The sequence below is a fragment of the Marmota marmota genome, unplaced genomic scaffold (assembly GCF_001458135.2).
Source record: "Marmota marmota marmota unplaced genomic scaffold, marMar, whole genome shotgun sequence".
Lineage (NCBI taxonomy): Eukaryota > Metazoa > Chordata > Mammalia > Rodentia > Sciuridae > Marmota > Marmota marmota.
In genome coordinates, this window is record NW_026000224.1 from 4,314,047 (window position 1) to 4,341,176 (window position 27,130).

Here is a 27,130-nt window from a genome sequence, read left to right on the forward strand (position 1 = left end):
CTGCAGCGGACGTGGAGGCCAACTGGGGAGAAGAGAGGACAGGTGGGCCAGGGAACACGTCTCCCCGGCCATGGACCTCTCTCCACTGAAGCGGAAGACACAGGCTCAGGAGCACTGTGAAGGGGCAGCCAGGGCTACCCTTGCCCGTGGCCCTCTGCTCACCTGTTTGGACCCATTGAGGTCAGGACTCTTCCTGGAGTGCAGCTGTGAGCGCTACACACCAAGGCAGGAGGCACGCGGGGCGTCTGCCAGCCCGAGCCTCAGCTTTCCACGAGGCCCTAGCGGTGCTCACCACACCCGTGCACTAACACCCACTTCTCCCTTCTCCTCCCTCTGGCCCCACTCCCACAGGAGCCCCCGCAGGCCAGTTCCTCCAGCTCCCTGGTGTTCTGCGTGAGCCCAGAAGCCTCCATCTTCCACCAGGAAGTTGCCTGCAATCAGCAGGGACCAACCCTGGACGGGCGTCCTTGACAATCAATTCAGCCGAGTGCTCGGACAAACATAGCCCGAGGAGACAGAGCGTGATCTGTGCTGCGTCCTCATCAGTGTTGCCCAGCGAGCCTGCGTGACCTCCAGAGGACAATGAGAAGGGACAGTCACTGGGCTGCCTCTAGAATGTGCCTGTTTTCCTTGAGAGGCGGAGAGGGGAGAAGTTTGCTGCTGAGGGAGGCGGCAGAGCGGTCCTGGAAGCCGCGTGGCCTCCTGGGGTGCCCCCACCCTCCTTGCTGCTGCAATGTCCCCCTGGCTGTGGCCCGTGTCATCCCAGTGGGGGTGGGAGGGAGGCTAGCGCCAGGCTAGGCCTGCTACAGAGGCACCAGAGTCTTCAGGAGAGGAGGGGGCGGGGGCCGTCCTCCCTGTCCTGTGCAGGGCCACTTGACACCAGGGGTCTGCCACAGAGGCGTGCGGCCTCCCCCGCGTGGTCTCTTCCCAGGGCCAGAGCAGTTTCCTGTTCTATAAAAGACATGATGTTTGAAGCCTGGAAAACGCATTTGTCTAAGACCACGGCTCCACCTGCGTGCCCTCCACCACAGGGGCTCACAGCCAGCTGCTCTCAGGTGCCAGGGGGCAGTGGAGAGACCCAGAAGGTGGGGGGAAGATCGACACTGTTCCTCCCCTTGAAGCTCGTAGAAGACAGCTGAAAAATATGACTGACCCCTGTGAGAGAGGGAGGGAGCATGGCAGAGGGAGCAGGAGGCCCACAGGCAGGCGGCCCAGCCAGGCCAGTGCAGAAATGCAGGGACTGCAGGCTCTGGGCAGGTTTCCACCAACCTACGAAACTGGACCTTGGACACCATGAACAGAGCCCAAGCAGCAGGGCCTAGGGGCCATGCTGCCTATGAAGTTTAAAAACCAAAAGCCCTCCAGGGTTGGGAAGAGAGAAAGAGAGGAGAAACCTGTGGACTGAGAGGTTCAAGAGGCCCCTCATCGCATCCCACTCAAACAAACTGGGAAGGAGAGGCTGGAGCCTGGGGAAGGCGAACGTGACCTAATGCTGGGAGCCCTGCAGAACCACTGCTTTCAGTGTCTGCTCCTGTGTCAGGGCTGCGATTCACAATCTGACCTTGTCGTTCAGCGTGGACCTTTCAGGGACAAACATGGGAACGTCTGCTGCGGCAGTTGTGTGAGATGTGGGGTCTGCTTCAACTGATGGTGGCCATAGGGCCTGGGACCTTATGCTACCTGTGCCCTGGAAGTGTGTGTGGCACTTTCCTCAGCCACAGGATCACAAGGGCTGCTGGAGGGTGGAGGACAGTGTGGGCCATGGGGGCAGCCGCAGGTAGACTTGAGGGCACAGGACGCTGCCGAGCAGGTATGGCAGGGACGTGGACCCAGTGCAACGTCACTGTTGTGCCACCGACCTTTAGTGTCCAAGGAGCACCAATCTACAGGTGTCTCAGGTTCAAGTGGAAAAAAAATAAAAAAAGAGCTTTGCTTCTGGACCCCATTCTAGTCACCATGGTCCTTTAGATAAGCAGACGAGTCTCTACCCTTGGATACTATCGAGGCTGGCCAAGTACAATCAAAGCATAAGTCTCTCCCACTGCTATAAATAATGTTTTATGCAACAACCAATCTGTCTCTTTGCATAAATCTGCCATGCAAACAACTGGGTACCTCCCCTCTCAGAACAGAGCCCCTGAGCCTGGCATGGGGAGGGCTTGCCAACTCGGCACTCCTGGACAGAGGCAGGGCTGTCTTTCTGTCCCATTCGGTGGCTGCCTGGTGACTTCACTGCAGTGAGCAGCGTGACTCCGTGCTAGGAGCATTTCCCTGAAGCAGCGTTTGGCCGCTGCACCTGCTCTCAGGCAATAGAGGGGATCTGTGGTGACACGTATCAGCAGCTTGATGCCAAGCCCGCAGCCTCTGAGCCCTGCATCCTCAGTGGAGCAGGCACCTCCAGGGCGGATCTGGCTTTCTTGGTGACAGCAGGGTTAGGAGAGGGACGCACACTGACGCCCAGAGGTCTGCAGTGTGCAGCTCTCGCCAGCCGCTGTCTGCAGTTTGCTTTGCCTTTGTGAATTCATCTCATCAGCATCACAGAGACAGATTCCTTCCCACAGTCCGACCTCCTGCCTTGTGGCTCAGGGATGCCACTCCCAGGAGCAGGAGGTGGGCGTGGAGGTCAGGCTTCTGCCAGGGGCAGCTCCCGAACCCACAGCTCCTGTGAAGGCAGGTGTGCTTTTGCCGCTGTGTCCTAGGCCTCCAGCCCTGGGGGTCCCAAGGGAATGGCAATGGTGTTGAGTGGCTCCAGGGAGCAGCTGGGGGCCTCAGAGACCCCCAGAATGGCCTGAGGTCACCTCTCTGCCACCTGTCAAAACTGACGCCATCCCGGCAGCACCGTAACAGCAGCCAGGATGGCGAGGAGCAGAGTCCAGGGCTGGGCGGGCAGAGAAGGCGTGGTCCTATTGACACAGGGAAGAGCCTCAGCCTCAGCAGAGAGGCCCATCCTGCCGCCTGCAGCAATGGTGAACCAGGAGGGCACCAGCTAAGTGAAACGGGCGAGGCCCAGGACAAGACTTCCTGGTCTCACCATGCCGGCGCCGAGAGTCATGAAGGTTGGCTACCAGCAGTGGGGCTGGGCATGGGACCCAAGACTCCAGGTGGACAGGAGTTCAAGAGTGCCCTCATGGAGCACAGCTGCAGTGTGTGCTCAGCAGGTGACGGTCATTACCATAATCTACACTCTATACAGGTAGAAAAGAGGAGCTGGCCGGTTCCCACAGAAACGGTGGATGTTGAGACACGGAGGAGCTTGCCCCCCATCTGATCATTACCTGTTGTGGACCCGCATGGAGCTGCCCACGGCCTCCCACATAGCACAAATAATGTGTCAAAATAAAAACAGGCCAAGAGTAGGACCCAAGCTCCTGGCTCAGCCCACAGCGTGTGGGTCCTGACAGTCTAACCACACCTTCATGGACTCTGCCCACTGAGAGCCACCAGCGCCGCCCTGGGCCAGGCGCTGGCGGGGCCCTTACCTGGAGGTAGTGGCACTGCCGCGGGGGCGGCTTGATGTCCTGGTGCACCAGCGGCTTGTCCAGGTTCAGGGAGCTCTTGCGGTAGGCCTCCTTGGCCTGGCTCACGGTGAGCGTGGACCAGGAGCTCCGCTTCATGTACTTGGCGTCCGGCGTCAGGGCCAAGCCCTCGCAGGCCGAGCACTTGACGTCGTTGTTGCTCTTGGACGTCTTCAGCGAGAGGTCCCCGAAGGGGCTCTGCAGGGCCTCGGGGTAGCAGTGGGGGAAGGGGTCCAGGTGGTGCCTGCTCACCACGCTCGGCGCCCGGTGCGTGCTGTCGCTGTCCAGGTTGTCGTCCGAGCTCCACCAGCTGCTGGAGCCCGACTTGTGCTTGGCCTCGGGCTTCCGCTCCCTGCTGCGGCTCCGCTTGCCGTGCCTGGCGTGGTGGCCGTGGTGGTACTCGTCCGCCCGGCCGTCGCCCTTGGTGCCGTCCGCGTTGTTCTTGGAAGAGCCCTCCAGGGAGTGCGACTTGGTGAAGAGCTTCTGCACCGAGTGCACCAGGTGCCGGATCCGGCCCGGGCTCTCGCTGCGCTGCTCCGCGGCCGTCGAGGCCCTCTGGTACTGCAGCGTGTGGAACCCGTCCCTGTGCAGGGGCAGCTGCTTCTCGAACTGGTCCAGGAGGTTGGCGGGGATGCGGTTGATCTTGGCGCCCATGTGGGGCATGGCGCAGTCGTCCCTGGTGTCGTAGTGGGAGCTGTAGTGCATCCTGGGAAAGGTGCTGCTGGACACGTGGTCGCCCAGCACCACGGGCATCATCATGCACTCGGAGTGCACGGAGCTCCGCGGAGAGCAGCGGTGGTGGTCCATGGGGCAGCTCTCCGCCGGGCTGAGCAGGTAGGGCTGCCGCGTGTCCGGCCCGTGGCGGAGGTGGTCCAGCGGGTGCTCGCAGTCGGCAGGCGGCGCCACGCCACAGGTGTGGCCTGCACATAGCGGCGGCGGGTTCCGGCTTCCAGACAACCCTTTCATGTTCCTGGGAGCCGGGGAGTACCGTTCTTCATTGAAGTGCTGCGTCGGGGACCATGAGTACTGCTGGTCTGTGGGCACAAGAGAGACGTCATTTAATGCTCGAAGGGAACCCCACAAGTCCCCTGTAGAAGCCCCCGCTCCCAGCACATGCCACTCTTCCCAACAGTCAGTGTCCTCCGAGCTCCAGCATTCCAGTGGACCAGCACCAGTTCCCACTGACCACTGCAAAGTGAGGGATACCGAAAGGGACCTTGATGTTCCCGAGTGGTGGTCTGCAGTGACATGTTTAAGGTCTAGCAGGTTCACTGGTCTCTCAAACCACAGGTTTTGAGTTAATAAATAATAACAATTTGGGGAGAAGCTGTATTTCCATTTTGCATTGGGGGGTTTTCGTTCAGCTTGGAAAATAACACCTGGTGTAATTAGTAAGTGAATGTGTCACACACTGGTGTATATTGTGAGGTTGTGGGCTCAGTGCCACGTGCCCACTGGGCAGGTAGCAGTGCAGGGGCTCTCTCAACCCCTCTGCTGTGTGGGGACTGGGTTGTGGAGAGAGACGGCCTGGCTGGGGACCAGCTTGCCTCCACCTGGACATCCGGCTCTCGTGGGAGACTGGTGGGGGATGTTGCTGCACCCCTTCAGGCCTGTCCTGGAGAGCAGCCCCCACCTGTCCTCCCGTTGGACAAGCGTTCTGGGTCCTCCTGGGTGGTTGACTGCCTGTGGAGGGAGGGATCCAAAAACCCTCACCAGGGGTTTTTCTATTTCAGATGTGTTCTGAACCGAGAATAACCCTCCGTGAAGTAAAGAGTGGTTTGATCCTGGGGCACCACCAATCCAGTGTGGGAGCCTCCTGGACAGTCCCTGGACAGCTCTGGCCATCCAGCCCACTTCCAAGGGTGAAGGGCCAGAGCCAGAGGGGCCTCTGTGATGGACTGCTCTCCAGTTGCAGGGTAGGACTGAGCCCCTGGATGGGGAGCTGCGTCCTGGGCATGGCCACAGTGCCCATCTGCCATTGCATATGATGGTAATCCTTGTTAATGTCACCCACTGGACCCGTTGGAAAAGTTCAGGGTCTGTGACCCTAATGGGCCTGGATTCTGGACTCCTGGAGAAGGCTGACTCCCTCTGCCCTGCTGTCCACTGTCTCCTCTCAGTCCCAGGGTGGACCTTGCCTCCCTCTGGCAGCCAGTGGAAATACAGGAAGTGCAGGCTCCAAGCTCATTGCTGGGGGAGAACAGTGGAAAGAAGGCCCAGGGGCAGGTGCTAGCATGTGGCCCGGGGGATGAAGCCTGGGATGGAGCCTGGGCAGGGTCTGCTGACCCCAACCCATCACCCATAAGAATGGGGTCTGTCCTTGGGGAGAGTGGAGGCAAGGTGGTACCCCTGACCCAGTGCCTTGTCTCTCTCCAGGACTCTGTGCCACCCTCCTGAGGGCAGAGGTGTGCCCCTTGTGCCCAGGCTCCCCAGCAGAGCCAGGTTCTCTGACTGCTTCCCTGGCCTCTCAGTCCTCCTCCTACCCCACCCGGTTCTCACCTACCTGCCCACCTCCCTCATTAGGGGCCTTGTCCCAGGACCACTGTGCCTGCCTCCTGATGGCTCTTGCTGGACACGCTTCCCCGTCTGTCCTCAGACTCCAACCAGCACTCTGCTCTAGCAGCCCAGCTTTCCAGGGGGTCCTGCCCCCCATCCCAGCTCAGGGGCTCTGGAAAGCCAGCTCCGCACAGGCCCAGCCCGTGGGCCACAACCAAGGGTGCCCAATGGCTGCCTGGCCTCTTCTGCTCCCACCCAGACCCCTGCAAGGCTGTGCCCCAGGCATGGAGCTGCTTGCCACTCCTCAAAGTCACTCTGTGAGTTCTTTCTCCTCTGTCCCCAGGCTGGAAGCTCTCTCTCTGTTAGTTCTCAAAGAAGGCTGAAGACAACCTTGCTGCATGCTGCCCTTGAGGCTGAGGCCCAGGCAGGGACGAGAAAGGGTCTTTGTCACATGAGAGACAGAAACTCCAGGGGTCCTCCTTCAGACCTGGGCTCAATCACCTAACTCACATCCCCTCACCTGCTCCTTTGCAAGGGCTCCATCCCAGCCTGGGATAATCCCGCTGTCAGTCACACTAGAGCTGATGCCGTGCCAGCCACACACGCATGGACACGGGTTCTCCCTGATGCTCCGGGCAGCCTTTGCAGGGAAGCATCCTCACCTGAGAGAAACCTGTGCTGGGTGACTAGTCCCAGACCTGGCCTAAACATGTCCCTGCCTCAAGTCCCAGGACTGCACGTGTCCAGCCAGCTCAGAGCCGTAATGTGTGATAAGGAAGAGGATTGTGTCCCAGGCACAGGACAACCCAGCAGAGAAGCACCCAGCACTTCTGCAGGAATGCCGAGGGCCCTGCGCGCGTGTCAGCTGCCGCCCGTGTCTGCCCTTGGAGCCTGCACCTGTCACAGTGCATGCCCCCGGCTGGGGGTGCCTCACCTGTGACTCCAAAGGCTGCCTGTAATGTGGCTGAGGCGCCCTCTGGCCTCAGCGGTCAGCCTAACCACAGCACTTCTTCACATTACGAGGAATACTTAGGATGTATTATACTTAACATAATTAAGGGCAAGATCCAAAGGAAACTCAACATTCAACCAATCAATAGCAAAACTGTGTTCTGTGATCCAGACTTAACAGCAGCCCCAATTGTCTTCCTATTATGTTTTGCTTTATTTTTCCATTAACATGCAATTTAATACGATTCTAATCTTCCTTTGTATTAAAAAGCAAGCTCATTATGGCTGCACACACATATCCTGCCTCTGCCTAATGTTTAGCCTCGAAGCTATAATATGCATGTGGCTACGGAAAAGAAGAGTATGAAAGATAAGAATTTAACTGAAATGAATTAAATTGATTATGCAACATGTTGATAACCGTCTCATTTTTTCTATATAAGATTGAATTTCCTGATATATGTGTGGAAACTTCTATATTATCTGTCAAAAAAATCACAGTAACACAAACAAGATAATTAGGCACTGTAAATAACGGCAATACCAAAAAGTATAATCAGGATTTGTTCTGTAGGACATTTTATAAGTCTACACAACACATAATAAATACTTAGGGGCTAATAATTTCTCTTTTTTTGAATACAAGGTAACATACAAAACGTGGAAAGTGTCTTAGTTCCCTAATTCCAAGCTATCCACACCATTTTTGTTATTAAGAGAAAACAGCAATTATAGTTGTTACTTATTAACACACAACTGTCTCCCCGAGTTCAAAATAGAAAATAAATACCCGCACTATGGCCGACCCATCCTAAAGAGCGTGCTGCTAGCGTGGGAGTGAGCCTCTAAACCAAGGCTAACGGCGTGGTGCCCACTGTGAGTGGGTGTGTGCCGCAGCCTTGCTGGCCGTGTGGACTGTCTACACGGCCCTCAAGTGCACACCCCCAACACACAGCAGCTGGGGAGCTGAGGCTGAAGGGGCAGTGGGGCGATCCCCCCCATCCCTCCTCATCCCCCCATTCCCCCCCCCCCCCGCTGGCTAAACTTACCACCAGGCCTTCACCTGGACTGTGGAGACTTATGAGGTGGCCCCGCTGGCACTGGAAACACACCGACCCTCTGTTTCTCTGCCATCCTCGTCCCCGCCCATGCTGTTGTCCCCCAGATGACACCTGCTCAGTGGACTTCTCTTAGGACTCCTGGGGTGCTGCAGCCCCCGCCCCCGTGAGGCCAGGAAAGGTGGTGGCGACAGCTGCGCTGTACTGGCTTGCGTTTACCTGTGCAGGTGACCAATGCCACTCCACATGCCAGAACCCACCTGAAGCCCTGCTAATGAAGCTGCTTCCCAGAGGCTCTGGAGGCTGAGGAAGGAGGAACACAAGTTCAAAGCCAGCCTCAGCAACTTAGCCAGGCCCTAAGCAACTTAGTGAGTCCCCGTCTCTAAATAAAAAAAACATGAAAAGGGCTGAGGATGTGGCTCAGTGGTTAAGTGGCTCTGGGTTCAATCCCCAAGACCAAAACAAAACAAAAACTTCTGTAAATATTTAACACAAAAGTACAAAATCTGATTTCTGATATAAACATTGCTGGAAGAAATTTGTAAGTCTAGATAAATGGGAGATACTGCAAATTCAAGGATGCCAGATTTCATGTTTAAGATGAGAAATTTCCCAGATTGATTCAGATTCTACACAGTCACTATCAAATCCCATCTGACTACTTTGTAGAAATTAAAAAGCTAATGTTAAAGTTCATAAGGGTAGAAAAAGAAAACCAAGCCTGAAGCTAGCAGAAGGAAAGAAATCATGAAGATCAGCAATTAAGGAACAGTGGAGGGAAACGGCAAAACGCAAACTAGATTCTCCAAAACAATCAACAGGACAGAAAGACCTTCAGCTTGACTAAAAAGACCCGAATTCTCAAAATCAGAAAGAAAAAAAACTTAATGACTTCAAACTAACAAAAGGAATTATAAGAGAATACTATGCACTGGTGTATGGCAACAAATTAGATAAACTAGGTAGAATGGACAAATTCACACAAACACACAGATTACTTCAAGTACAAATAGAAAATCTCAACAGAGCAAAAATCAAAGAAACTGAATCAACAATAAAGGTCACTCAGCAAAGAAAAGTCCAGGACGAGGTGGCCTTGTGGGTGAATTCTACCCACATCTATAGAGGATTAATATCAATCCTCACACTCTTCCAAAAACAGAAGAGGAGGGACCCTTTCAATCCTAATCCAAAGCAACCTACAGAATATTCAGTGCCATTCCTATAATTGTATCAGGGTCAAAATTAACTCTGATATCAAAGCCAGAGCACAAGCAAAGAGAACTACACACTCCTCCTTTATGAGCCAAGATGTAAAAATCCTCAAGGAAACACTAGCAAACCCAGTTGAGCGTCATATTAAAGTAATTATATGCTGTGGCTAATTGCAGGAGTGCACAGGTGGTTTAAAATAGGAAGATCAATCAATGCAATACATCCTACTAACAGAACATGTCACCATTTCAATTGGCACAGAAAAAGACATTTGACAAAATATGTCATCTTTGTGCGATAAAAACGGTGAAAACCAGGAACAGCAGGGTGCTTCCTCAGCACAGTAATGGGTATTTATGAAAACCTACAGCTAACACCATTCTCAATAGTGAAGGGCTGAAAACTCTCCCCTGAGAATGGGGGAGGTCAGGACATTGACTCTTACCCCTTCCACTCAACATGGTAGTAGAGTGTTTCTAGCCAGAGCAATTAGACAAGAAAAGAAAGCAACCTGTTAGGGAGAAGAAGAGCTGTCTCTGTTCACAGAAGATCTTATGTATAGAAATTCCCAAATAATCCCCAAGAAAGCTACCACTATATCTGATAAAAAAAATTCAGCAAAGTTCATGGTACAAGATCAAAAAATAAATATCAGTTGTGCTTCTATACATTAGCAATGAATAATCCAAAAAGGAAATTAAGACAACAATTCTACTTATAATAACATCTAAATAAATAAGACACCTAGGATCACATTTACCCAAGGAGGTGGTATATTGCAAACTAAAAACATTATTGAAAGAAATTAAGACCCCCCCCCAAAAGGAAAGATGTCCCACGTACATGGATTGAAAGACTTAATAATGTCAAGATGAGAGTATTTTCCAAAGCAACCTACAGAATATTCAGTGCCATTCCTATAAAAATTCCATCTAGATTTTTCGTAGAAGTGGAAAAGCCAATCCTCAGTTCCTATGGAAATACAAGGGGCCCCAAGAAGGAGAGTTGAGGGCTCACTTCTGGATCCCCAGCTTACTGCACAGGTCACCGAGTGGGGCTCTGGCCGCAGGGTACACACCAGAGCCGAGGGAGGGCCCAGGGGCCGTCTGCAGTGAGGCGCCACAAAGAGAATGGTGTCCTTCTACTGATTCTGTCGGGAGCGCAGGATCTGCACGTGTGAAGGAACACATTTAAATGCCCTGTCTCTTGCTATCTGCAGGAATTAACTCAGAATGGACCCAGGACCCAGAGAGTAAGGGCTAAAAGTACAAAGCTGTTTGAATAAAGCACAGGGGTATTTCTTTCTGTTGACTAGGCAACGTCCGAGCCACGGGGCAGAGCCCTGCTGGTCACTTCAGCTGCTGAGCACCAGGAAGAGCTCTGCTTGGATCCAGGCAGTGGTGGTCACAGCACCAGCTGTGCCCAGCTGAGGGACGGCGGTGAGTGGTCAGACCCTAGGGTGTCCAGCACATCCATACAGAATGTTCTCTGGGTTACACTGGACACTCTGTGACTGGACACTCAAGACACTCCTTTTGGGGACATCCTCCCTGTGACATTCCCCAAATAAGTAAATGAGCTCAGAGGTGAAGGACATGGCCAAGGTCAGCAGTCCCCAGCAACAGAGCAGGGCACCAGGACTGATCAGAGGACCACTGTCCTCTCCATATGGGGGTCTCTGACAGTAACTTGAGCCTCTGTCACTCAGCTCTGTTGATGGGCCCATCAAGCCCAAGTCCAGCTGTAGCAGGTGTGACGGCAGGAGTGACCGCAGGCTTCAGCACCCCCGCGTGCTCCTCCCAGTGCACTCCTGACGCGGTGCGGACATCCTCCTCAGCAGGTCCCTCCCGGGGTCTCTTCAGAGGAAAGCGGAGGCGCCCAGGAGAGAGGGGCCACATGGGAGGACCTCAGTGTCCAGTCCTGTCACGGGCATGCGTGTCCGTCCACCCTGTGTGAGGCGAGGCGAGGCTCTGTGTTCCAGCATAGTTGTTCATCCACCGCACCCTTCAGGGGAGCACCCGTGTCTCAGAGTGGGGGAAACCTGCCCCTGGGGAAGGGATGGCCTCCGCAGACACGCATGCGCGCGCGCACACACACACACACGCGCACACACACACACACACACACACAACCCTCATTCTAGCCATTTATCTTGGTTCCTTGACCAGCAGGTTCAATACCATGACCAATAATTTGCAATATACACAAACTGCTTTTTTAAAAGAAATTCTGCACTGATTGCATGTACACCAAAACTGTAATTTAAAAGGAAAGTCGCACACAGACGCCTTTTAGCAGTACAGTAAAAATAGGACGTGCAGTGCGAGATTCTGAACTCAGGTGTTCGACTCTTCTGCTGTCTCAGAATTTTATTTTATTTTCAGTTAAGCAGTACTGTGAGTGCATTTGCAAATTAATTGCACTTAATTAACAAATGACATCTCTTTATGGGCTCAATAAATAGCTTTTATGCGGATCTTTATTGCAACATTCACAAACAATGGCTTTGAAAGCACATGAAAATTGCTATTGGTTGTAAACCTAATCCCATTATTCTGAGGCCAAAAGGTCTTAACTTACCCTTTGCACTAGAAAATTGACTTTGTGAAATGCAACTTTGGCTTCACAAAAGTAATTATAATTGCTTTCCAAATACTTTTCTACTTGAATTCCCTTTGTTACAAATGGAGTCTCCTTAATTTAAACTAATCTCTCTTTATGTAGTTTGTGCCTTGACAAAAGTGCCGGCCGTGATTCCCAGTGTGTGCATCAGAATCCAGCCAAGGGGGCACGCTGGCTGGAGGGAGTCCACTTTTGAGAATGGTTTCATAAGCAAATATGACTTGGAAATGGAACTCACAGGGGTGTTTACGGAAGCGTTGATGGCTTTCTTTTTTCTTTGTGAACTTGAAAGCTCTAAGCAAGCTGAGCTGACTTTAGACACTCTCCTGCCGTCCCCTGAAAGCAGCCAGACAGTGTCCCTGACTGTCCACAGGTGCCCAGCGCAACTCCAGCAGCAGCGGCTTCCCTCGCCAAAGCCAGAGACAAACCAGGCCCTGGTGTGGACTTGTGCACAGAGTTCAACTCTTTTCACCAGTGACTAGCAGAATGTTTTAACAGGGGACACGTCTTTCAGGGGAATATCTCACTGGGGAGCTGTAGGTCAGAATGACCTTCCTGGAGGTGACTGGGGTGGAGGGTGTGGAGAGGGCACCCGTCATGTGCCCTGGGCCATGTGAAGGTGCAGGGCTCCACCATAGAGGGCGGCCCCCCACGGTGCCCTGAGCCTCGCCCGTGATCGCTGTCCCCACTGGAGAGACCTACTTGGGAGTCAGACTCCTCCGACGTGTTCTAAGACATTCGAATGTGACTGCGCCTCCTCCACACCACCCAGTGGAGTCTGAGCCCAGGTATTTTCATCAACCAGCCATCTTTTCCACCCACCTAACCCCGGGTAAAAAATACCTCACACGTTTCTCTGAATCAACAGACATATTAAAAATTAGGCTGTGCCACAGGGTCATGCAGTAAATCACAAATCTCCTGTTACTTGAGGGTTTTGATAAACTAGGGGACCTTCTGGGAAATAGGTCAGGCAAAACCTCAGAAGCGGTAATAAGGTTTGCAGCTTTTGGCCAGGTCCAGCACCACAGAGGAGCTCTGAAGCAAGGGCTGCTCCAGGTGTGACTGGAGACTGATCTGAGGTTGCTGTGTGTCTCCACTGACATGCTCAGAAAGGGCTTCCTCAGGACTGCAAACCAGAACGCAGGGTACACTGTTCAAGATCATTTACATGTTTCATAGAGCAAGAGAAAGAGGGTGGGCGTGCATGGGGCAAGGCCCTGGAGGCTCAGTCCCTGCAGCCAGCGCAGCAGGGAAACATGAAGTCCAGGTAGCTGCCCAGCCAGGCTCAAGAGCTGGCCAGCATACTTTATATATAAACCAAGAGAGGAAAAATTGTGGTATCTATGTGTTATAAGAATTGTAAGGCAAAAAAAAAAAAAACGAAGTACATGTATAAAGGCATGAATTGGTGTGAGCATACTCTATATACAAAGATATGAAAAATTGTACTCTGTATGTGTAATAAGAATTGTGATGCATTCCACTGTCCTGTATTTAAAAAAGAATAAAATCAGTAAAACTAAAAAAAAAAAAAAAAAAGCTGGCCATAAAGTGCAACTTCACAGTCAAAGAGTGGTCTTCCTCTGAGAGGGTATTACACACAGAAAGGGAAAGGTGCACCCAGAGCAGGAAGGTCTTAGACACAAAGATTCATGGAAATGAGACACTCAACTCCTTTGAAAAAATTGGCAGGTAGAACAGAAGTGATTTCTTGGACATAAAATAAAAATAGCAAATATGTGAAAAAACTTACCCTGTTAAACCATAAAAGCTACAGGAATAAGATGAGTCATATCTTACAGAAGTCTAGATACGTCTACCAAAGCATTTCACCTGGAAATTTATCCTAGAAAATAATACAAGAAAAGCGCACGGTCTGTGGCTGTGGAACCCGCCCGCGGGAGCCTGAGCCCCCAGAGACAGTCATGCTTGGCCAGGGGCCCGTGTTTGGGGGATGGCGGACGTGGGTGTGTCAGCATCACAGGTGAGCAAGACCTAGACTTTAGCACACCAAGGGAAGAGGATAGAATGACCTGAGGGCTTTGTGGGTTTTCAACATTTATTAAACACAGAAATTTGGAATAAATGTTCTAGGTGAGCGCGCTAAGAATGGAGTTTTTAATCTGATGACGTACTTCATACAACTAGAAAGAGCCATCATGAAATTCATTTGGAAAAATAAGAGGCCAGAATGTCCAAAGCAATCCTCAGTGAGAAAAGGGAAGCAGGAGGCATCACAGTACCAGGTCTTAACCGTACTACAGAGCCATAGTGATAAAAATGGCGTGGTATAGGCACCAAAAGAGACATGAAAGGCAGTGTTACAGAGTAGAAGACACAGAGCAGGCCCACATAAACACAGTTAGCTCATACTAGAGAAAAGACAGCCTCTCCACAAATGGTGCTGGGAGAACTGGAAATCCACATGCAGCAGAATGAAACTAAACCCCTGACTCTCACCCTGCACAAAACTCAACTCAAAGTGGATCAAGGACCCAGGAATTAGACCAGAGACCCTCCGCCTAACAGAAGAAACTATAGGCCCAATTCTTAGTCAAGTCAGTTTAGAACTAACTTCCTTAACAAGATCCCCTAAAGCACAAGAAGTAAAATCAAGAATCAATCAATGGGATGGAATCAAACTGAAAAGCTTCTTCTCAGCCCAGGAAACAAAGAACATGGAGAGAGAGCCCACAGAATGGGAGGAAATCCTTGTCAACTGCCCACCAGAGCACTGATCTCCAGGATATATCAAGAACTCAGAAAAACTTAACACACACAGAGAAACTTAATCACAAATAACCCAATCAACAATGGGCAAAGGAAAGGAACTGAACAGGTACTTCACAGAAGAAGAAATATGAATGATCAAAAAATATATGAAAAAATGTCAACCATCTCTAGCAATTAGAGAAATGCAAATTAAAACTACACTGAGATTTCATCTCACTCCAGTCAGAATAGCAATGATCAAGAATGCAAGTAACAATAAATATTGGTGAGGATGTGGGGGGAAGCGTACATTCACATTGCTGGTGGGACTGCAAATTTGTACCACCACTCTGGAAAGCAGTATGGAGATTCCTCAGAAAACGTGGAATGGAACCACCATTTGACCCAGTTATTTCATTCCTTGGTTTATACCCAAAGGACTTAAAATCAGCACACTATAGTGACACAGCCATATCCATGTTTATAGCAGCTCAATTCACTATAGCTAAGCTTTGGAACCAACCTAGGTAACCTTAAACAGATAAACGAATAAAGAAAATGTGATACACACACATACACACACACATACACACACTCACACACATGCAATGGAGTATTACTCAGCCATAAAGAAGAATGAAATTTTGGCATTTCTCTGGTAAATGGATGGAACTGGAGAACATCATACTAAGTGAAATAAGCCATTTCCCCCAAATCAAAAGTCAAATGTTCTCTCTGATATGTGGATGCTGACTCACAATAAGTGGGGTGCAGGAGGGAAGAGTAGAAGTTCATTGGATTAGACAAGGGAAATGAAGGGAAGGGAGTGGACGGGAGTAGGAAAGACAGTGGAGTGAGTTGAATGTAGCTTCCTGTGCTCATCTGTGAATGAGCAGTGTAACTCCCCATCATGTCCAACCACAGGAATGGGATGCTAGTTGGAATAAGTCATACCCCACGTATGCATAATATGTCGAGATACACTCTACTGTCACATCTAGAAAGAACTAATAGAAAAGAAAAAAGTTAAAATAAAACATTTAGAAAAAACAGAGTATAGAGTTTTGCATCCGATGAATCCTGTCTGGAAACGGAAAGCCCTGACCCTGGGACTTGGCCTGCTGGGCTCCTGAGGAGCCCACTCTGCTGCTGGTGCTCACAGTGAAGAGGCCCTCTGCCACCGGGCCCCCGGAGGATGCCCCTGTGCACCCTGATGGCGGAGTTGTCACAACCCTCCTGAGGGTCTTCGCTGAGCAGCGGGCATGGGAAGTTCACAGTGTCTGCTCAAGAGCAAATATTTGCTGGTCGTTTCCTGTTGGACCAGCTCAACCGCTGTTATTTTTAATGCTTGCCACACGGGCACTGGCCAGAAGCATGAGCCCTCAGGCCCCAGCTTGGATTCCGGAACCTTCCTGCAGTGGGACCATGTCACACCAAACCCACCTCCCCCCGCGCCTGTGCCCCTGCCTCCCCCCACGCTCCACACTCTGGCGCTCTCCCCTGCCTCCTCACCCTGAGGGCGCAGAGCCCCCATTACTCAGAGAGCATACAACCAATACATGCTCCCCAGCTCTGTGCCTGTGAGGAGAACCTGGTGACAGCAGAGCTCCACAGGGCCCAGGGCCGGGCAGGGCAGGTGGCCAAGCCCCTGCTGCGGCTGGGGGCCCAGGGTCCAGAGAGTCAGCACCACCCTCATTCCCAGCTCAGAGCCCTGGCTGCAGGTGTGGGCGGGGCCCGGGCTCTGCCTCCCCCAGGGTCCTGCCTCTGGGTAGAACTGCGCTGATGAGCCCTGGGCTGGGAGTCTAGCCAAGTGCTTCCACAGCCACCGTACGGTGCTAGCTTCACAGGGGTGGGGGGCGCCCTCCCTCCTGCCTGCTCCCGGCTTGGCACCCCACATGTGACTCCCAGGAGGAGCAGGTCTCCAGGTGGAAGAAGGTGCATGGACCCAGAGGTGGGGGGCTGCAGGTTTGAGAGGGCTGAGGGCTGCGGGGCCCCAGGGCGCAGGAGGCTGCACTCTGCAGACCAGAGGCCTTTTCTGTCAGCAGGAGGTGGCGGCTGGGAAGGGAGCGGACCTTCAGAGGGCAAGGCCCGTGCAGGAGGGTCCTTCCCCTCAGAGCGAGGCTGTGCCAGGCCGGGGCTCCCTGCTGGTGTGAGGCTCACACTGCTGACCTCCGAGGCTGCGCAGACGGCTCGGCAGGATGCTCCGAGCAGGGCTTCGCACTCCCCCGGCTCCAGGGTGTCGGGGGCTAGGGTTTGAACTCCAGCACCAGGCCTGCTTGTGCATTCCCATTCTTTCCTCTCCCAGGAAATGTGAATGGCCCCGGTCAGTGCATCCTGTGGAGGTCCCCGGGACACAGCAGCCACCGGCCACAGCCCTGCTCCAGCCTGGACGAGGGGCAGGTGGCCTTCTGCAGGCACAGCTCCCTTGGCCCTGTCCCCTCCTTCCAGGCCCCGTCAAGCCTAGGCAGCGCTCTGAGGCTCCTAAGAGCAGGCAGGCTGGGCGGTGAGGCAGGCGGGGTGGGTGCTGGAGAGACTGGGTAGCGCTGGTGAAGGAAGGAAAGGACACGTTGTGAAACTGCCCAGACCCTGACGCACTAGCAGGAGCCTCTCAGAGACGAAGAGAATGTGGCCCAGGAGCTCTGTGCCCGGCCTGGGGTCTCGGGGGCTCATGCGACTGTCTGAACAGACACTGGCTCAGTGGGATCTGAGTCCGGGAGCCCGAGGTCTTTCAGAGGCCACTTCTGCTCACCGACAGCAGGTCCCCTCCTGGGGGCCGGGGGCTTTGGGCCCACCTGCCTGCCTGCCCTGTCAGCAGTGGGTTGCAGGACGCGCTGATTACTGACAACAGCTGCCTGCCCTGTTTGGAAACAGCGTGGAACGGCCTGAAGCTGCCCAGCCAGCAGCTGTCCACCTCAGCCATTCTGAAAAGTCCAACTACAATCAAAAGCCGCCCACTGCAACCCACATCAAGTAACAGCCCAGTGACCCGCCAGGACCCGGGTCTGGATTCCAGGCTCCCACCTTAGCTTTTGTTTGCTTTCACAGTCACAGAGCTGTGGCATGAAGGGGGCCGTCGAGCGCTGGAAGCAGAGGCGATCCCTCAGAACTGCGGGGCCTGCCCCAACAGGCTCGCCGCGTCCAAGGCTGGGCAGACGAGCCCACCTCGTCACTGTGACAGCCTCTCTGCATGGAGGGGGAAGAGCGAGAGTGCTAGCCGAGCCACTCGCCGGGAGGCTCACCCCTGCTCACCCCAAGGAGAGAGCAGCCAGGACGGGAAGTGGCAAGGGGCCTGAAGGCTGGGTCCCTGGCAGGCCACGTTGGAACGTGGACGGAGACTTCTCAGAACACGCGAGACATGGCCCAGCGGTCTGTCTGGTTCACCCCAGGGTGTAGCAGAGCTCGGGGCCCCCACTGCCTGCACACAGCGATGGGTCAGGCACCCTCGGCAGAATGGCCTGGCAGGTCCTCGCCTGCTGCCTGGGTTTAGGTAACAGCCTCCGTGCAGTTTTGGGCCTGCCGGGCTGCTGCAAGCTGGGTGTCAGCTGCGCCTTGCAGCTGCAGGGCTCCCTGCATGCTCCCTGCGGGGCTCCCGGGCGGGGAGCACCGGGGTCCAGGGAGTGGACCTGGCACTCCTGCTGCACCTCCGCCCCTCATCCTCGGTCACTGAGCCACAGTTCACCCGAACTTTGGTATTCACTGCTTATGAAATTGTGCTAAATAAACAGCTCCGGTTGAGTGTCAAGGGAGGTGTGACAAGTCCTCGGATTCTAGGTTCCAAGGACGTGCTCCTCCTGGAGACGAGCTGGAGAAGCCCCGATCTTCTGCTACTGGTTTGCTCAGAGCACCGTTTCCTACAGCTGCAGCAACTGTGTGGATCGGGGTCCGAGGGGACCTCAGCCTCTGCCTGTCCCTGGGGGCTGACACTAAGCCAGTCCAAGGGCACTGGCCCCTGGGGGATTCTGTAGACTGTTAAATACTTAACTCACGCTGATTATAGCCAGTGTTTGTCTTATCAAGTTTAGGATTTGGCAGAGTTAAAGTTTACATAAAATAGGAACGCTCTAGTCATGCTTTGATAAAACTTGGAACATATGTTTCTTCTCTCAACTCCTAAACAGATTTGGGGTTTGTCTTCCCTCATGTGACATGCTGACTGTCATGGGCCACAGGCCCACATTCCCAGGAGGGCCAGCCACGGAGGAAAGTCCCATTTCAGCCTAGCTTCTGAGAAGTGGGTGTCTGTATTGATGCATGGTTGGGGAGATCAGCGCTGGCTGAGAACACGCGACATCCCATAGTCTCACGGAGAAGGCTGACTCCGCTCACCAGGGGAGCCCAATCGACCCAGCCAGTGAAGCAGGCATGTCTTCTGTGTTCCAAACTCAGCTCCTTGTAGTTGTATAACACCTAGCTGACATCAGATGTCACTGTGACATCTGCACAGTCTACAAGGCAGACGTGTCAGACCCAGAGAGGGAAGACTTGAGTTTCCTTGAGGGAGCAGAGCGTATGAAAGACCCTGCAAAGCCTGGCTTACCTCAGACCCGGAATGGCCTCTCCTATGTTAGTGACCTTGGGCAGATCCCTGAATCTCTCACTTAGTCCCTGGCCTCATGGCCTGAGGATGGAGACTTCTGTCCCACAGGCCTGTGGACGAAATGCAAGGATTCAAAGTGCTCAGAGGGGCCAGGACCCTGCTCTGCAGACACTGCCCACTACATCAGCCAGGACCCTCCACTAGAGGGACACCTACCAGTCTATCAATCAACCAGGACCTGTTCTCCAGGACACCTCCAGTCTATCAGCCAGGACCTGCCTCCCAGGACATCAGTCGGGACCTGCCCTCCTAGGACACCTCCCAGGACATCAGCCAGGACCCTCCACTAGAGGGACACCTACCAGTCTATCAACCAGGACCTGTTCTCCAGGACACCTCCAGTCTATCAGCCAGGACCTGCCTTCCAGTGCTACCTCCCAGGACATCAGCCAGGACCCTCCTCACCAGGGACACCTCACCAGGCCCAGCACTCATCCTTGTACATTTCCAGGGACACAATACGTACTTTTCCAACTGGCCTGGTCGACATCTGAATCACACAGCTCGGCACACGAGTTCACATTCATTTTTGAACACCCATTTGCACAGAAGCCTGCTAATGACATGTGGTTGATGAAGCAAATCCCGTCACAGAAAATCTTCAGAATCTAAAACTAATTTTGAGTTGGGCTGCCAGTCTTTGTAGTTTGAAGTGGACTCTGTCACCATGGAGACCATGCTTTGAGGTGGCAGTAAGTGACAATGTCCGTGGGGGCCTGCAGCCACCCTCCCTCGGCTGTGTTCTGTATCCTCCTGCACCTCTGAGATGCACTTTTCATCGCACTGGACAGACCAGGTGGCTTGGCCAGAGCACAGTAGAAATGACAGGGTCAGCACTCAGCAGGCTCCTGTGAGCTATGTCTTATCCTAATCTCGGGGACTCAGACTCATCACCTTCACCCTGAGACAGGAAGTGGTCTGTCTCTCCACAGCCTCCAGCTTTCTGAACAAAGACTGTGAGGAGCAGGGCGGGCAGGGGATCGAGTCCTGGCCCAGGGCAGTGTTCCTGCCCGGCTGCCTGCAGACGACTTCCCCAGGGCCTGGCTCTGCCTGTGGCTTGCAGACATTTAGATCTCATCCTGCTCACCTCAGATCCCGGCACAGGACGCCCAGCAGCAGACGTCTCACTGGACACCCACTCTGGGGGTTTTCTGTACCTCGTTACTGCTGTTTCAGGTGTTGAAGTTGCTGGTAGTGACCCTGTAACTTGGACTCATTGTCCATTAATGAGTCTCAGCCCATGGTTCAAAAATGAGCATTCTAGGTCACATAGAAAAAAAATCTGAAAAAAGTGAAATTAAATAAAGGCCCCGAGTTAGGGAAGGCGAATGAATCAGCTGTGCCTCTTTACTGAAGGGAACTCTGTCACCTCCCTCTCTTCCTTCATCATTTCTGCCCTCGATCACGCGCCCAGTGCAGAAACCATTTACTGCAGAAGCTGTCCGTGTGAGTTGCGATTGCAGTAAAGGGTCATTTCAGGAGGGTCAGTTTGGAAATGTGAAGCCGCCTTTAACGCGGCGTGTGACAAACCTGTGTGGCTCTCTTGCTCCTTCTGAGATGGACGCCTCTTCTGTGGCAGCAGATGTTGGGCATAGGGAGGGATTTGGACTCCTCAGCTCTGGGAGCTGAGTTGGCCCAAGGACACACTGCAGATGTCTGTGCCCCTTTCTGTTACCTGGCCAGGTGGGCCGCAGACGGTCGCAGACATGTGTGAGAGGTGGGGTGGTGCAGGCAGGACCTGGCTCTGCCTGGAGGTGCCCAGCATAGGCCCCTGGAGGGGCTCTGCTGGCCACAGGGACACTGCTCACAGTGTCCGTGTCTTCTGCCCACTGGCAAGCGACACATCTGCTGACCTGGGTGCTGCCCAGCAAGGTGGCCCATCCCAACTGCACGTGGTGTCCCCCGTGTCCCCAGTCCAGCATGCCCTGAGCTCACAGGACGAGCTGGGCCCCCAACCATCCTGTTCCTGCTCCTTCCCCACAGCTACCTTTGGGGCAGCACTTTGATGATTTGTTTTTTGTATTTTTCCCAAATATCACAGTCGACGTGGACAGCTGTTTGACGTGGACAGCTGTTTGATGTGGACTGCTGTTTGATGTGGACAGCTGTTTGATGTGGACTGCTGTTTGACGTGGACTGCTGTTTGACGTGGACTGCTGTTTGACGTGGACAGCTGTTGGATGTGGACTGCTGTTTGACGTGGACAGCTGTTTGACGTGGACTGCTGTGAGTTGGCTCAGGCTCTTCTGCTGCCTTTCACAGCCAGGATTTTAGAGCAGTTCTGGGGTAGGAGAAGGGACGAGGACCCTCACCACCAGAGGGCAGTCTCAGCCCCCGAGGATGCTGGCCGTGTTTGGAGACATTTCTGGTCGTCACCACCTGTGTTGGGGAGGCTCTATGTCCACTGTGTGGAGGCCGGTGCTGCTGGACACAGAGCCTCCAAGTGCGGAGAGCCGGTTCCCAAGCTGAGCTGAGGCTGGAGGCTGAGCCTGCCCAGGAAGCATCCTCCTCCTGCCCTTCCAGGTCCAACCTCAACTCAGACAGCTGCAGGAATGCCCGATTCCCATGTCATGAGGTCCCTGTCCCACTGGGAGCTCTCTGCTCTCCTGTCCGGCAGCTCTTCCCAGTGGCTGAGGGATTCTGCTGTTGTTTGCAGAGCTCCAGCGGGGAGCGGCGTCGGGCTGCGCTCCTGCAGGTCAGGCACAGCACCTGCCGGCCCGGCAGTCTAAGGGCAAGAGGAGAGCTCAGGCGCCCTGCTCCTGGCCAGGTGCTATGCCACTGGGAGTGCCCCCATGGCAGTGGCAGCTAATCATTTCTCTCCTTCGAGGGCTGCTGAGTGGACCAGTTTGGGGCTCCTAAACAGGCCTGTGTTTTCTCAAGTTCACTCTTCGCTGTCCGAGTGCAACATGGAAATCTCGTCCACACCACCCACTGCGACCTCGGCCTGCACTGGGTTGATCTCTGGCTATGATTTGAGAGACTGTGGTCAGCACCTCTAATTGCTCGTTTCCCTGTGGACTACACAGCTACGCATCTCTTTTCCCTCTAACCCCCAAGCCCCGCCTCGTGGGCCCACTAAGGCCAGGGGCTGCAGGCTGAGGGGAGAGCCCTCCACACCTGAGCCCTGAATCACCATGGGGAAGCCGTCCACGAAGGTACCAAGAGTCACTGGGCACAACTAGTCTTGGAGGTTGTAGAAGGTGAAAAGAAATATTTAGGAGCAACGTTACAGAATGCATTCCAGAAATTCACATGAAGAACTCTAATACCCTAATTTTCTCAAGTATTACCTATGCATAACTTTAAAACTGATTTTAATTTGTTTGCACAGAAATAAATTTTTATAGCACTTTCATTGTATTAGGTTTATAAGTTACCTAGGGATGATTTAGGACAGACATAGGTCGTATGTGAATACTGTGCCCTTTTATATAAGGGACCTGAGCTTCCAAGGATTTGGGCATTGAGGGACTCCTGGAGCCGGTCTCCCATGACATGGAGAGGTCACTGTAACTCAGAGTTGACCACAACAGCTGCTACAGAGCGTCTGTACCCTTGTTCTGGTAGAACCAGCCAGCTTTCACTTACAAACGGTTCCTGTGTTCCTAGCACCATGCTCAGGGACATGATTTGCATAGAAATAAGGTTTTGAAGTGGCATTGTTAAGTTCCCTTGGTCCCCAGGCATGGAGCATCTGTCCCTGCTCCTCAGTGCCTCGTCCTCTTCCACAGCATGGCATTGCGACGTGTTTCACATCATGCCAGGAGCAGGGGCCACGCTGGCGGTGCAGGGAGGGCACCTGGCGAAGAAGCGGTTTTGAGGAAGGGAGGGTGAGGGGAGGAGGAGGACATGCAGAGTGCACAGTGGAGGAGCGCGGAGAGGTCAGCAGAAATTTGTCTTGAGGTAAGTCTGGATGCCCAGAAGTCACTAAGTCAATGTAAGTAAGCATAATGGCCAGGGCCATTTGCCAAAGACCATTGAATATCTAAAGGGGAATTCTTGCTAAATAAAGTAGGAGCCCCCATTGCTGTGGGCCTCTTCCCACTTGAAGGCCTCCGAGGAGTCTCAGGGTGCCCTCCAGAGATACTTCTGCAGCGTGTGCCACCTGGAGGAGGTGCTGGGGCTGCAGGTGCTGTGCCAACACTCTCCTGTTTTAAAATGACAGATCTCCTCTACCTGTCCATTTTCTTGGTGTTGGGTCTCACATCTAACATGGTTTAATATGCTTTGATTATTTAACCTGACAATTTTCTCCCATTTTACTTTGCAATTAACTTACCAATGTAAAATTTGGGTCAATATAAATGTTTTTATAAATGCAAATAAGCCACCGGCCCCTTAGAGCTGGAATCAACACTCTGGGGATGGGTTCCAGGACCCTGGGAATACAGAAACCCGGGACACTCAGTCCCTGAGAGAAAGCACACAGCGTTTTCACATAGCGGTACCATGCACTCCTGCACACTCCAGCAGTCTAGCTGGCCCAGACGCCTGCTACCACACGCTGGTACCAGTGGTTCTGCTGCTGTTTAGGGGTGACGAGGAGAAGCATGGTACATGCTCAGCATAGTCAGGGCTTTTCTTTAGGTGTTTTCTGAGGTTAGCTGAATACCCAGATACCCAGGGCCAGCTGCAGGATGGTCTCCAGTGAGCCAATCTAGCAGAGATCACTCACAGAGCAATGCCGTCTCAGCACATCTGAGGGTCTCCCCTGGAAGTGGCTTTTCTGGGTAGAGTTGGGTTTTCTACTCCATTGTGGTCTTTTTGAATGGTGTAGCATTAGTTTCTTTTATCACTGACTTTAGATTAATTTTATAGAAAGCTTCTGTATTTCCCTAAATTTCAGGGCCATTTTCCTAATGATAAAGTTATGTTCCTGCTCTACATTTCATGAGCTTCAGAGAATGCATGTGCTCTTAAAATGAAGTGATAGCAATATGGCGGGGGCGAGAGTCCTGCTTTCTGAAAAGACGGCTTTGCTAACGCAGCTGCCCTGGAGAGAACCCTGGGGCCTGCAGTCGCTGCCCCTCATCTGGCCCTGGAGCCTGCAAGGACCGTTGAGAGAAGGGCTGGTGCTTGTCATGGGCCCCCAAACAAGTGCCACCTATTGCTTTATGGCCCCAGCTTGGACGATGCTGACAGCGCCCTGCAGTGTTTTGGGAATGATGATCATTTGCTCTCACAGCACCAAGACCATATCTTTAATTTGGCCTAGTAGAATTATAGCCCCATGAGCATGAGACTTGGTTAACCCTCCCAACTTAGAGATGTGAAAAGTGGAAAATACCATTTGGAAAAAAACAGAATCATGCTTTTTACTCCTGATTAGTTACAACATCAGGAATAGGACTCTGACTTCTCTCTCTCCTCCCCTCTTCCTCCATCCTTCCCCTTTTTCATTCTTTCTTTTAAATTAATTTCCCTGTTGTACTTTGCAGATCAGGTTTCCATCCTTGGTGCCCATCAGAACCACAGAGTGGTGACCCAGCTGCCCCACGGCTGTGTTTGTGCTCAAGGGAAAGGAGACCAGGGTGTGAAGTAGGTGCTGCAGGCTCACAGAGCAGGGCTCAGCCAGAGGAGTGCACAAGGGACCCTGGGCGCACACAAGATGGAGCGTTATTCAGCCACAATAAATGAAATCCTGGCATTTGTGGCAAGACCAGTAAACCTGGAGGGCATCGTACAAACGAGATAACCCAGGCATGGAGAGGTCCCTCCCTGGAGAATAGTCCCTCCCAGGGGCTTACTTACATGTGAAACCTAAGAACATTGACCTCAGAAATTGAGAGCAGAAGGGTGGGGACAGGGCCAGGGATGCAGTGGGCAGATGTGGGTCAAAGTGTGGGTCACAACCTCGGTTGGAAGGGGAAAGTTGAAGCCACCTCCTGTGCAATTGGTGATTGCAGCTAATAACAATGCACTGTACACTGGAAAGCTGCTGGGAGCTGATCTTCAACTCTCACCACAGAAAGGAAAACAAGCTCGTGAGCCGAGGGGTTCACGGGCTTGCCTGGACCACCCTGCCACGTGGACAGATATAAAAGCTTCTCCTTGTGCGCTGCAAGTGTGCACGACTTTTACTTATCAGCTGTGACTTACTAAAGCCAGAAAAACCACGAGCGAATGAAAAGCATTTCCCCACTAAAACAGGGGAGAAGAGTCAGGTAGGCAAGGTATAGAGGTGGCAAGGCCCCAGTGCCACCCACAGGTGCACAGCGGGGGTGCTGGTGCTCCCACGTGAGACCCGCTGAAGCAGGACAGGCTGGGTCTGACACTTAGTGAGCGGGCTCAAAGGCAGCTCCTGTCCGTGCCGGGCTCGCACCCCCTCCTGTCCCCAGAGCGGACCCCTGGCCTGCTCCCTGGCCAGCCGGGATCCCTGCCTTCATTCCTGCTTCACACAGGAAAACCAGGGTGGCTGGAAGCTCCTGAGGCCAGTGGTCACCCAACCCTCAGTTCTCTTCCAGAGCTTCTGAAATCTGGCTGCTCCTTCTGCCACAGCCTGCAGCCAGACTCTGGGGACAGATGGCTGAATACCTTCTGTTATGGTTTGGATGTGAGGTGTCCCCCAGAAGCTCACAGGTGAGACCATGAAAAATGTTTGGAGGAGAAACGATTGGGTTACAGCCTTAACGTAGTCGTGAATCAATCCTTCATGGGGCTTAACTGGGTGGTAACTGGAGGCAGGAGGGTGTGGCTGGAGGAGGGGGCTCATTGGGGGTGAGGCTATGGGACGTATATTTGCATCGGGAAGTGGAGCCTCTCTCTGCTTCCTGATCCTCATGTGAGCTGCCTCCCTCTGCCACACTCTTCCACCATGATGTCCTGCCTCGCCCAGAGCCCCGAGGAAGGACCTGGCTGTCTACGGACCGAGACCTCTGACATTGTGAGCCTCTAAATGAACCTTTCCCCTAACATTGTTCAGATATTTTAGTCATAGCAGCGAAAAAGCTGACTCAAACACCTTTGTTGCTCAACAGTGTGGATGTCCTCCAACAAGTGAGCACAGGTGTGCCATCAGTGCAGAATTCCACTCTGAATACACACCCACAGACAGCACGCAGACAGCGGAGAGGGCGGGCCAGGCGCACGGCAACTCTCCAAGAGGAGCTAATTTGTGGGAGCAATCTGAGCACAATGATGGACCTGGGGACGAGCAGAGTGTGGCCCATCCACACACCAGAGTGTACTACAGCCTGAAAGGAAGGGGGTTCCAACACACGCTACCACCTGAGGTAAACTTGGGGTACTGTGCTGAGTGATACAAGCCCGTCACCAAAGACGAGCTGTGACTCCGCTCATATGAGGTTCCTGGAGTCCTCAAATGCAAAGCACAGAAGGTGGGATGGGGTGCTAGGGGCCGGGGATGAAGTGGTGTTCAGGGGGACATCTCAGTTCATAAAGGAGTTCTGGGGGTTGATGGGAATGACCACCGCACAGCGTGTGAGTGTCCTCAATGCCACTGAACAGCATGCATAAACAGGTAGAAAAGTAAATTTCATGCTTCATACCTGGCCACTGTAACAAGCAGCTTTGCTCCTTACCTCTGGCCTGCACAACAAGCAGTGTGACATTCTGACTCCTTCAGCCTGGCCTCATCCCTCACTGTCACTTCATGTGACCACAGACACACTGAAGGATTCATCCAGGCCCCAGGTACGAGCTCAGCAAACCCCCCTCTCCTGGGAGATCTACCAACTCATATGCACCTTGTATTCAAGACTTGGTCCTCCACACCCTCCCACTGCCCTTCCGCCAGAGCGCAGCACGCGGCCTGAGAGGCCATTGCACCAAAAACGAACCTGCAGACCACCCTCTTCCCCAGGACGTGATCACCAAGCCTCCAAGTTATGTGGACTGGAGAATTAGAATCTAGGTGCACCCTGCCCACCACTCTCCATGCCCTCTGCTCTCCATACCCCTCCTACCCTGCATGTCCCCTCCTGCTCTCCATGTCCCCTCCT

At 53.2% G+C, this 27,130-nt stretch overlaps 1 protein-coding gene across 1 annotated transcript in view; it reads right to left on the reverse strand.

Moving 5' to 3' along the window:
• The window catches only part of Dlgap2 (DLG associated protein 2), a 476,272-nt gene that overhangs the window by 90,868 nt on the left and 358,274 nt on the right, over positions 1–27,130 (reverse strand). The window contains exon 5 of the mRNA XM_048792849.1: positions 3,480–4,549. Within this exon, the coding sequence (XP_048648806.1) occupies positions 3,480–4,549 (1,070 nt within the window). The remainder of the gene's footprint in view (positions 1–3,479; positions 4,550–27,130) is intronic.